The sequence below is a fragment of the Montipora capricornis genome, chromosome 6 (genome assembly GCF_036669925.1).
Source record: "Montipora capricornis isolate CH-2021 chromosome 6, ASM3666992v2, whole genome shotgun sequence".
Taxonomy (NCBI): Eukaryota; Metazoa; Cnidaria; class Anthozoa; order Scleractinia; family Acroporidae; genus Montipora; species Montipora capricornis.
In genome coordinates this window covers 44,376,590-44,388,847 of record NC_090888.1, presented here as the reverse complement: position 1 = coordinate 44,388,847, position 12,258 = coordinate 44,376,590, and the positions used below count along the sequence as shown (strand labels likewise).

The 12,258-nt window shown below is 40.7% G+C and overlaps 2 protein-coding genes across 2 annotated transcripts in view; both read left to right on the top strand.

The window, feature by feature from the left end:
* The first annotated feature begins 226 nt into the window (after positions 1–226).
* Positions 227–1,476, top strand: LOC138053979 (D-inositol 3-phosphate glycosyltransferase-like). Its single transcript, XM_068900501.1, has one exon. It carries the CDS (start codon positions 253–255, stop codon positions 1,474–1,476), a length of 1,224 nt encoding a protein of 407 aa, XP_068756602.1. The 5' UTR covers positions 227–252.
* Positions 1,477–1,752: 276 nt separating this feature from the next.
* Positions 1,753–12,258, top strand: part of LOC138052234 (protein mono-ADP-ribosyltransferase PARP12-like) — a 30,049-nt gene continuing 19,543 nt past the window's right edge. Inside the window, exon 1 of the mRNA XM_068898618.1 lies at positions 1,753–2,284. Coding sequence (XP_068754719.1) covers positions 2,077–2,284 — 208 coding nt within the window. The 5' untranslated portion in view covers positions 1,753–2,076. The remainder of the gene's footprint in view (positions 2,285–12,258) is intronic.

Below are 12,258 nucleotides of genomic sequence, written 5' to 3'. Positions count from 1 at the left end.
GTGTCCTTGGTCCTTTTAAAATATTTTACGCTCCTTTAACCATTAAATTTTACATTGTTTCATTCAAATGAGACTTTTTCGATTTGTTTCGGAAGAAGACTATTTTGTTACAAAAAATATTACTATACTGTTCATTCATAGGCATTTTGCTCTGTGGATTGGGGTCTTGTCATGGCATCTGCAAATATTACTATAGAATAACATTATGTTGTTCATTCATAGGCATTTTGCTCTGTGGATTGAGGTATTGTCATGGCATCTGCTTCTGAAGAGTCTCGACGAAAATACGCCACGCACAGATCTGATAAAGTTAAAGTCACCATTTTGGCTTCTGAATGGGGATCCAGCGAGGGTGGTCTTTCCACCATAAAAAGAATGTTAAGCATTCAGTTGGCTAAATCCTCAGATGTAGAAATCTCATTTTTTGTGCCACAATGCAGTGAGAAGGACAAGACAGAAGCCCTTAGGCACAACATTAGGATTGTTGAAGCAACACAGCTGGTTGGTTATGAGCCCCTGGAGTTGCTTAGTTTTCCACCAGATGATCTACAAATTGAAGTGGTCGTTGGTCATGGAGTAAAATTAGGTCGTCAGGCGCAAGTCATAAAAAGATCTCGTCGGTGTAAATGGGTGCAGGTGGTGCATACGGACCCAGAGGAGATTGGAATGTTTAAATGTTACCTAGATCCGATGTCTAGGGGCGAAGAAAAGCATCATGATGGAGTGAAACTTTGTGAAAAGGCTGACTTTGTTGTTGGAATAGGACCTAAGTTGGCAGAGGCCTTTCGTTCATACCTTCGATGTTGCAAAAGTGATAGGGCTATTTTTGACTTTACTCCAGGTATTTTTGAAGAATTTCTTAATGTTAAGCAAGTCCATGAAGAAGGGAATCATCGCAGTGTTTTGATGTTTGGCCGTGGTGATGTCAAAGATTTCAAATTAAAGGGATTTGACATTGCAGGAAAGGCTATTGCTTCACTTGTTGACACTCGTCTTGTCTTTGTTGGAGCACCCAATGGAAAACATGACGACTTAAAAGAGTCTTTCAAGCAGTGGGGTGTACCAGCTAATCGCTTGAGAGTTAGAGGTTTTGACAAAAGCCGAGAAAGTTTAAAGCACTTATTTTGCGAAGTAGATCTTGTGATCATGCCTTCTAGAACCGATGGTTTTGGTTTGGCTGGTCTTGAGGCCTTGTCAGCTGGTCTTCCCGTTCTTGTCAGCAAGAATTCTGGGTTTGGGGAAGCCCTATGCAAAGTTCCACTCTGCGCACCATTTGTGATTGACTCAGATAATCCTGATGAGTGGGCTGCAGCCATCAAGCGTATCCTATGGGACAAAGACAGACACTGCCGTCTTGATGAAGCTAAAAACATGCGCAAATTATATGACGAAAAATACAGTTGGCCCAAACAAATTGACGTCCTTCGAAGCAAGATTATCGAAGTTGCTGATGGTAAGAGCAGAACAATAAAATAATTGATATTTTGCATTCAGCTTCGCCTCTTTTTACCTTCTTTCATGCCCCTAGCCCCACCCGCAAAAATTATGAACCCACCCAATACTGTGAAATTAAGATTTTGAGCAGGTGTTTAAATGTACTGAAAACACAGTCAAATGTCAAATAAGCCTGACTCACAAATGAGCTGCACCCCAAATTAAAGAACTCAGCATCCCTTTTCTTAGGGGCGAAAAGGTTAATGTGATTTGTTTCCCAATAATTTTGCCTAATTTAGAATTTTGTTTTTTAAAGCTCGTGTCCAACTTCAAATTGACAGTGAGGCTATCACCACAGATTGTGCACAGAAAGATACAAGGACAGAAGTACATTCATGGGAACCTCAAGCGGTTATCCAGGAAGTTAGGGAACCAAGTACTACAAAGAAACAACAGACATTGATCAACACTGGTTTGGCATCAGAAAATTGTGGAAAGGAAAGTATCCAATATACACAAGCAGTTTTTACTAAAATTGCGGAAAGTTGCTTTCACCATGTTGACCCCTCAAATCCGGAGCAGTTGAATGGTTACATCCGTTATCTTGAAAGAGTGCGTAAAGTGTTGCTTCTTCATGTTGAGATGGGAAGTTTAATAATCACTGTTGAGGTTGGTTCTGAGGAGATCCTTGAGGAACTGTGGCAAGATTATCAAAAAGGTCATTTAAATGAAATGGCTCAAACATTTCTAGTAACAGAGGACCTTCTGGAGGAGTTTGGCCTGATTGAATTTAAACTGACAACATTTATTGCCGAAGGGGAGTACAAGGCCTGTCAACAATTTTTTTCTGGTAAGTTGAATAAGAAATAACAGGTTTTGTCTTATTCTTTTTAGTTTGTGGTCAAATATCATTGCGTGGAGCTGAATGAAAAAATTGAACAATATCTTTTATGAAAACTATCAGTTAGCTTGATATTGTGTTTGCTAGTATGCGTTGTACACTGTAGTCTTAATTAACTTGCATGTAAACTCCCATACGTATTTCCCAGGTGCAAGGTCAGTTACATGACTTTGTATGAGATTATTATAACTGCTTCAAAAAGACAATACCAGTGTAAGGGAACAAAATGTAATCCCACAAAATATCCCAAAAGTGTGTGGTGGTTACTTTAAATTAATTTATAATCAGATTTTTTGACGAGATGATTATCAGAGGGATCCAGTATTCCACTGCCAGTATAGTACCGTCCTACAAAAATACGAGAGAGAAGATGATGAAGTACCTAATCTTTGGTTTCTTCCTCATCACACTGCATGGCACCCTAGGAAACCAGAAAAACCAAGGGTTGTGTTTGATCGTTCATCCGTAACTAGTAGGACTGAATGAGCAGTTGCTGAGAGGACTAGAGAACACCAGTGAACACCAGTACACTGATAGGGGTAATCCTTAGATTCACAGTGGAAGTTATAGCAGTCACTGCAGACATAAAGAGAATATTCATTGGGCACTCTAGATCTGTTCATGTTACCTGTGGTGGCCAGGTGGGGAGACCTGACCAAAGAGCCAAAGACTTATCAGATGCTTGTACACATATTTGGAGCAAAGTCCTCGCCTAGCATTGCTGAATACGCCCTGCTAATGACAATGAGCAAGACTTTTCCCAGGAAGCTGTGGATGCAGCATTCAAAGATTTCTGAGTGAGTGACTTGTTGAAATCATTTGCTGACTCAGAACATGCGATAAGTGTTAGTAAAGAGTCGCTAGAAAGAGACTTGTCCAATAATTTTATATAATCGCATCATGTAAAATATTACAGAATTGTTACCTGCCAGGTGCTGAAATACAGTGTGAAACATTTGAACGATTTTGCTAACTCGCAATGGGGCGAAACCACTGGGTTCCCTGAATTGAGGACGAGTCACCCAGTGGTTTCCCAAAGGAGTTGTTTCGCAAAAAGGGAGTTTGCCATCGCCGAAATGTCAGTTGGCAAGCGACATGTCAACGGTAACTAATGGTTGCATTAAAACTGGTTTGAGGGATGCCGGAAAGGAGAGTGGTAATGACACGAAGTCCGATGCAATTAGCTCCAGAGACAACCTCAAAGAGATATATTGTGGACTTTGTGACTAACAGTGGATAGGAACCGATCTTTCACTCAACATCAAAATACCTATTGTGTGGTCATTTCCGACAGAAATGTGATGCCTGCATAAGTGCTTTATGAATAACATACATGTTTAGTCCGTTTATTTTGGTACTCCAGACTTACGCTGGTTTCCTACAGTGAGTGACTTATTCGCAAACGCTTTAAGAACGAGGAATACATACATATGCTTAGTCCCTTCACTCCTCCCTAACTGACAGACCGAGTTATCCTATTGCGGTCTGTACAGTGCGTACGGATCGTCAAACTCTCACAGACCCCGTCAAACACACATATGCATATAACTAACAGACCATATACGGACCGACCTATCCGCCGAGGGTCAGTGCAGTCCGTACTGATCGTTTGACGGGAGTTTGTTCAATATGCGAGCCATGCGAGTCAACAGTTATTGAAAGCTAACCGTTTTAAAATGGGTTCTTAGACTTAAGTACTGTTTATCAGCGCTATTTTAAATGGTTGCTTAGACTTGAAGAGAGTCAACATGCGCGACTTGCATGGCTCGCTGGCTCGCATCATGATGGGTAGGTAGGTAGTAAAGCTTTATATAAAAAATGCTCTTCCAACGAGCCGTTTACATAAAATTACGAAAAGACACAAGCTGAAAAATTGCAATATCCTAATTCTATAAACTAGAGTTTATTGCAGTAGAGCAAAAATTATTTAAAAGTTTATCACTAGAGCTGAGAATTACCTAAACAAGTGTTATAACAACTAAAATAAGTACTTCCACAACTCTCAGTCGAGTCGTCTTGCTGGCAGTCGATTTGCGAGACACTTAGAAAAAATCCAGCAAGGCAGCGAGAGAGGCTGCTTGTAAATGTTGACGCAGTCGAGTTGTCTTGCTGGCAGTCGATTCGTGGGACACCTGGAAAACAAAACTCATCCTGGTAGATACGTCTGAGAATATTAAACAACGGAAGGTGGCCAAAGGATAAAACACATAGTTGTCTCTTTCTTTAATAAGGCAATGAAGATCCGGAACATGCGGTAAACGAAGCGAGGCCTACTCTGGGACCTTAAGTCGCCTTAATTCCATAAACACAACACACCCTAAAGTTGGTCTAAAACAGTTGAGAATGAGTTAACAAAGTAGTGGCAGATCAAGGGAGGCATCTTAATGTAATTGTCTCTTGGTTGATATCCAAAAAAAGAATAATGGGTGAAGCAGGGGTACACATGTCCAATTCGTCCTTGGACTTGACGATTCGACTAAGTTAAAGTCGATTCGCAAGAACCATCAGAGGCTTAGAACATGTTGAGAATTCGACTCGAATTGTCGCTGTTGGTCGAGTCGTCTTGCTGGCAGTTGATTCGCGAGACACTTGCACGACACTTGGAAAACAAAACTCCAAAGGAGAAAACACTGAGAAAACACATAGTTGTCTCGTTCTGTAATAAAGCTTATATTCTGTCCGGCCGCAAAGAAGATCCGAGACGAATAACCACGCCAAGAACCTTAAATCGATCTCCTGCAATCTTTCCTTCCGACTAACTATGCCTGCTTATTCGTTGGTTATGTGGAAGAACAGATCCGAGAACAGTACTTAGGATTCGCCCCTCAGCTACACAAGAGATACATTGATTACATCGTTGGAGCAGCGTCGCGTAGAAGAGAGGAACTCGAAGCCTTGATTGAGTTCGTTTCAAACTTCCCCCGGCACTTCAATTTACATCCACCATCAGTGAAACTGAATTGCCCTTTTTGGACATCAATCTACACATTTCTGATGGTAGGATTGAAACCTCCATCCACTACAAGGACGCAGATACTCGCAACTACCTTCATTTCTCTTTTCATTCCTGAACGCTGCACACGTGCCATCCCTTACAGCCAGTTCCTCCGCCTTCGTCGACTCTGCTCTAACGATGATGGCTTCATGAGGAGATCTAATGAGATGGTAACATTCCTCTCCCTACGTGGTAGTACGCACTAACCAACTGAGCCCGCCGCCTCCTGCACACTCAACTGACCACGCATGTTCTGATCAGAGTGACACGAGTGCCTGTCAACATCCACGTTGCCACACCTGTGCGTACGTAGTCCTGAAACAGAGACACGACGTCCTCGATGCTCCTTTTCCATCCATGGCCATTTCACCTGCCAGACCAGTAATCTTGTATACTGCATTTCCTGTAACCGTTGTCCTACCATTCTTTAAAGATATCGGTGAGACCGGACGGAATCTCAGGAGTCGTTTTAGCGAACACTTACGAAGTAAGCGGAAGAGCACCCCTGGTTTCGCCATGGCCCAACATTTCAACTCAGCGGGCCACAGTATTTCAGATATCCGGATACGGGATTTACAGTTATGCCACAGCACTAATCTCCAACGGAAGCAACGTGAAATGAAGTTGATTTTTCAGTTGGGAACAGCCTGTTGGACTTAACATCAATTTCAACCTCATTTTGAAAAAGAGTTCTACACCCGAAACGTCTGTGATTTAAAAAAAAAATACTCACACTTTTTGATGTTTACTTTGTATCACTCCGGCTCTACTTGTTTATTCGTTTTTCATGTCATTTCTGTTACATAAACTTGTACTGAAAACTGTTTGAATCTTGCAAGCAACTATTTCAAACTTAACAGCCAAGTAGATTTAGTTGTTGGAATTTTGGCACGGCAATCTTTGTGGCAGTTGAATCTTCCGCTTGACTTTGACTAGTTTCCTTGCCCGGGCGCCGGATTAACCTCAGAGATATAATAAATATCTTACTAACCTCGTTTTCTCGGTCCGTACTGTAAGTTACGGATCCTCGTTTTTTCCCGTTGATTTATGGCTCGCGCGCTTCGCGCTTGGGCCATAAATCAACGGGAAAAAACTCGGTCCGTAACTTACAGTACGGACCTCGAACTCGGTTGGTAAGAGGTATGTACACTACCTTTTTTCTCAATTGCAGACTGCATTATGCGAGTTTTTTGTCGTTATTATATGCTTCACAAATCTATTTGTTCACTGTTATCTTATTAACATGCATTCAGAGTTTTTGAAGTGTTGAAAACCCCTTATTACGATAACAAATTTTCACTTTATATTAATGTAGAATTTTACTTAAAATCAACAAAAAAATTGTCAGTTTCAATTGGCTTCATTCTGGCAAACACCTAGCACCGCTTGTGCAAAAAATCAGATCCTTTGCAGGTATGATGCAAAGCAGAAACCAACTTTGAAAAGAGTCCCACAAAGGAACTAACCATGGGCAATCTGTAAAGATGGTTACTCTGTCCATTTAAAATTTTGTTATTACAATAACAGTACTCTGAAGTTTGTATCTTACATTAGAGCTGTATTAATTTTGACATTTAATTACTGGTATGAGTAAACATTGGAACCTTTCTATACACGTTAAGGTGCAACACATTTAAAGCCTTAAAACTCCACAAAAAAACAAACAAACAAACAAATAAACAAACAATTAGCTACAGTAGCAAAAAAATTTAAAAAGGACTAAGAAAAAGATAAGGGCCAACCAAGTGTTGCACAGTTGACATTCTACTATTTCGTCCCGTCAACAAAATTGCCCCAGCCGTACCAATTGATTCAGGGTCATACGGATGCCATGATTTTAACATCATTGGTCGACACAGTTCTTTTAAAGAAAGTTGGAGCTTCTTTCTTCCACTCATTTGACAGTTTTGACCATCTGAATTCTCTTAGATCTTGAGGAGATGTTAACTTCAACACAAAAAAAATATTTCTTTCCGACCAATCTTTGGCCTTCCTTCTTGGGTGCGATTAAGGTAATTCCCTTGAAATTGTTCTACTATCAAACTTTTTTGGAAACTTGGCATAATTAACATTCATGATATGAACATTAAAAAAATGCAATAAAAAAATGGGGTCACCGTGCTTGTTTACGCGTCAGCAGGCTCTTAAAATGGGGTATTTTTACTGTTTTCGCGTTAAAACTTGTGATTCGAATCACCTTCATACAGAATTAAGTCTTGGTTACGTCAAAGACACGAAATTCTATTTTGAAAATAAAGCTTCTTTTATTTACATAAGCAGTATTCCTTCATTACGCCGTCTTTCATTCACTGGTTGTGGGAATAGTGCACTCTTTGGGACAGTTCCGTGGTTAGCTTGAAGTCCTCGCCTTGGGTAAAGTACACCCAGTACGGAACTGTTTTGGACAAAAAAAAAAATTCATGTTCTACTATCAAACTTTTTTTTTTCTTCAAATATGTTCTTTATTAGACGGTTCTTAGCAAATACCTGAAAAAAAAAATCGGGGATCACTGTGCTCGTTTGAGAGAAAAGGAGCATTTATTTCGCTATCGGGTTTAGTTTGAGCGAAATCTCTTACGTTTTGTATGCGCACGTGCTCATGTGCGCGCGCTAATGACGCGAAATTGTGCGCAGTAGGGATGCGCAATGCAATACTAAGGAATTACCTTAACAAGTCATTGCTGCAGCTTTTTTATCGTACAGGCCACACGAGTGATTATGTTATGTTATGAATGAGAACGAGGCTTAATTAAAGGCTAATTTCAAGACTTTTAAGGTCAGATGTTAACTGTCTCAGAATTGCTTTGTATTCGTAATGTATAATAACCTGGGAATTAAAAAATGATAATACAACTTTAGTTAATTAGTTACATGCAATGTGTTTTTCCCCTGAAAACTTTCAGGAGCCATTACTTTTCTCTCAGTAGAACAGCTTTAGTGTTATTTGCAAGTGTATTTATTTAATATCTGGCTGCAAATATGGTAAACATGGATGTATGGTACTACGTTTGTTATGGAATTAAATGCTTTTAGTCCCTTTCATTTTTCTTAAAACTGTTCCTCCAAGTTGCACACGAAGTTTGCTCTTGTGATAAGTTATGCTTCGTTGTGATTCAACTGTTTAGTACTGCGTGGTGAATTACCATTACCAACAAGAAGTTTGCTGGTAGAATTCGCAACTAATCCTATGATTTGCATCATAGGGTATTGTGCAGTTGCACTTTTTTCACAAGCATGTTGTACTCGATACTTGCAAGCATCACAAATAGCTTGGGGTTTAGCCTTCCATTGCCGGCTATTGTTTGGCTACACATCAGTCTCTCAAAAATTCGTACGAAATCGTTAGCTTAGCATTTGTTTCATCGCACTTTGCCGCACAGACGGCAACAATTCACAAAAACACTTTTAGGCTCATCCCTGCAAAACTTTACTGAACAGCGAGGCAATACACAAATCTTTGCATTTAGGATGAATGCGTCAAGATAAATTTCCCGCCCAAAACAACAAGTTGCAATCTGCGCGGCCGATAGCAATGCTAATACCAAAATTAATTAGCGACGGTGATATTTGAGAAGCGGAATACAAAAACACGACTAGTACCTTCCCTTGCAATTGGTCTTCTTCCTGATTTATACAATAACTACAAAAAACTCGCAAAATGCAGTCTGCAATTGAGAAAAAAGGTAGTGTACATGACCATATTCATAGCATGAGAATAGTCTATGAACTCAAGATTTTTATTCACCTAATTTCAACAATTTTCTCCTTAGTCCCCATTCAAAAATAAAATAAACAATATTAATTTAACCTCTTATAGAGAGTCAGGTAAGCTTATGTGTGATGCTGAAAAAGCCCGATGGCAATGCTGAGACATGTCTGGCCCGTGCAACAGAAATACCAAAATTAGTTCGCTACGGTAACTTGAGAAGCGGAACACTAAAAGACGACCAGTACCTTCCCTTGCAATTGATCTTCTTCCTGATTTATTTCTAGTCGGCTCTTCCACAGGCGCCCCAAGCTGAAAATACGTGGTGTATGCGACAGTTTGTGTATATAGAGAATTGTATGGGAAAATCACCGATCGTAAAAAAATTGTGTAAATAACTATCTCATTTGAAATAAAGTTTTCCTACCTCAAATGTGTGACCAACTTGTCTCTTTTGGCGAGTTTTCGAGCCATTCTGACGCCCTTTAGTGAAGTCATCCGGAAGGCCGTTGCTGAAATAATGGGAAGGCCGGTGACTCCATCCATCGCTGGCCAGACCTCACTCCACAAATCGTTTTCTCCTCAACAGGAAAAGTCCCGAATCGCAATAAAAACAACAGTTCCATAAAGCCCAATAAATTTCACTCCAAATACGTGTGTTTCGGCGGCCGAAAGCCTCGTGGCGAACGAAAACTTCGCCTTAAAATTCACCTCTTCGGCTTTCCTCAGAGGCTTGTGACCGGGTGTCACAAGTCAACAACGGTCGTGTGGCCAGCGCGCGGTCAAATTCAAATGGACCAATCAGAGTTGAGGCTGAAACCATCTTGCGAGTTTCCGTTGTTGACTACCCGGTCACAAGCCTCTGAGGAAAGCCGAAGAGGTGAATTTTAAGGCGAAGTTTTCGTTCGCCACGAGGCTTTCGGCCGCCGAAACACACGTATTTGGAGTGAAATTTATTGGGCTTTATGGAACTGTTGTTTTTATTGCGATTCGGGACTTTTCCTGTTGAGGAGAAAACGATTTGTGGAGTGAGGTCTGGCCAGCGATGGATGGAGTCACCGGCCTTCCCATTATTTCAGCAACGGCCTTCCGGATGACTTCACTAAACGGCGTCAGAATGGCTCGAAACTCGCCAAAAGAGACAAGTTGGTCACACATTTGAGGTAGGAAAACTTTATTTCAAATGAGATAGTTATTTACACATTTTTTTTACGATCGGTGATTTTCCCATACAATTCTCTATATACACAAACTGTCGCATACACCACGTATTTTCAGCTTGGGGCGCCTGTGGCTCTTCGAAGGTGTTTTGACCAAGCGTTTTGATTTTACACAAGTACCGATTGCCCTTACGTAACAAAATCTTTTACGTTGAATTGGTCGAATTGTGTATCTTGCGGGTCCCTTTGGGACCCAAATTTTTGCTGCGTGATATGTCTGTTTAATATACGAACCAGACCAGGATAGCGAGTCGGATAGCGATAGAAATAAAATGGCGACCGTTGAGGTAGTATTTATTACTTGATATAAGGAATCACGATCTGACTTCACTGTATGAGGTTCTCTGATTGGGCAGAAAAAAGACAATCGCGGAGATTTCCGCCCAATCAGAAAATCAGAATTAAATTCGCTTCCCAGGGGCTCTTTTCTCACCTTACTTGAAAACTTTACGCCAGTCCCGATTCACGTCCCGTCTCAACTGACTGCCCCTGGGTCTCCGAGGATGTTTGTGGCTCGACGCGGTTACACGGCCATACTATACGTCAACTATAATTCTTACACAGTCAACGCTTTTCGTGTTCAGGTGGAAAACGGTTTGGAAAATGTTTTCTTCCTGCATTTTTCCGTGATTGAAATTTCGTGATAGCTGTGGTCCACACTGGTGGCTACGCAGTTATTCAAGTCAAGCATCGGAGGGATATGCAGGAGCAAGGATGGCACAGTCGGTTAGTGCGCGACCTTGGTGCACGAGGTCCTGAGTTTGATTCCAGGATCTCACATCCTTGTTTCGACTTCTTTCCTTTCCGTGTAGCTAAGTAGCTTTAAATACCCGTAAAACGGAGCACTGATGGAGAGGGGGGAGTAAAATGAGCGCACCGTCGACCTCAGGTTTGTCAGTTGAATTACTGTTACGAGTTATCGACGTTAAATATAGTTGCTTTACTTTACTTTACTTTACTTTACTTTACTTTACTTTACATAAAGTTGAGTGATTATTTTTAATTTGCTTAGAGCTGCTTTTTTCTTTGTATTGCAATTTTTGGCACACAGTAAGGGGCCCAGATCGCGGCCACTTTTTGTTCAACGTTTATTTTTTGCGCCACAAATGAATCTGAATAAAAACCAATTGCTTCCAAAGGTAGCTTGATTCCTTGCCTTTCGTCCTGCCGAGTTTTGAGTTTACAGATACTATATTCTTAATACTGTGAGTAAGTCGAGGTCACACGAAGGTAGTTGAATTTGGTTTCAACGAAAACGTGTTTGTTTACGGCTCCTCGAATTACATGGTCTAAATTCAAGTTTATATTTTATTCGTATAGGAGACCCAAATGAGCAAATTCTTGGCATAAAGAACGTAGAGTGATAAAGCTTTCAGTTAAATATGAACTTTTCCTGGCCTATTTTATTCTTTGACCTAAATTCACTCCTCAATATTTCTTTGGTACTTTTGCGTATTTGCCTTTTCTCGGCCACTCTGCTCGCCGTCGACAACACTGAAAAGCGCTCATAGTTTTGTATGGAGTTTTCTTGTCAAATCATTTGTAAAAGTAAAGCTGTAATGGGGTGGCATGTTCTGACAGTAGATATGAATTAAAACTATGAGTTCTGACTTACCGGACCCCGTTTTGAAATACCCAACTCTTCTTTTAGCCTCACTTGCCATGGAGCAATTAGGAGAAAAACTAGGTGTGCAAAACACTTCCTTTTCTAACATGAAACAAAGCTCGTTAAGGATATTTTGTGGGCGAAATATCAAACACAAGCCTTATTAGTGACTTAACAACAAAAATTGGCGATAAAGCGTTGTTTATTCTGAGGAATCGAGCGAAATCTTTTGTGGCCGAGAACTGAACCGCGCCGGCCGATAACTGGGCCCACGAAGGACGCGTCCATTTTTGTTATTACTCGGGTGAAAACAGCGTTGAGCAGTCGATAGCTTTACATGTGTAAACTGAATGCTGAAGCTAGTTGTCTTTGAGATTTCAAGTCCTTACGGCTATT

Coding starts and splice junctions, on each gene's coding strand:
- LOC138053979 (XM_068900501.1), top strand. CDS start 253: ATGGCATCTGCTTCTGAAGAGTCTCGACGAAAATACGCCACGCACAGA.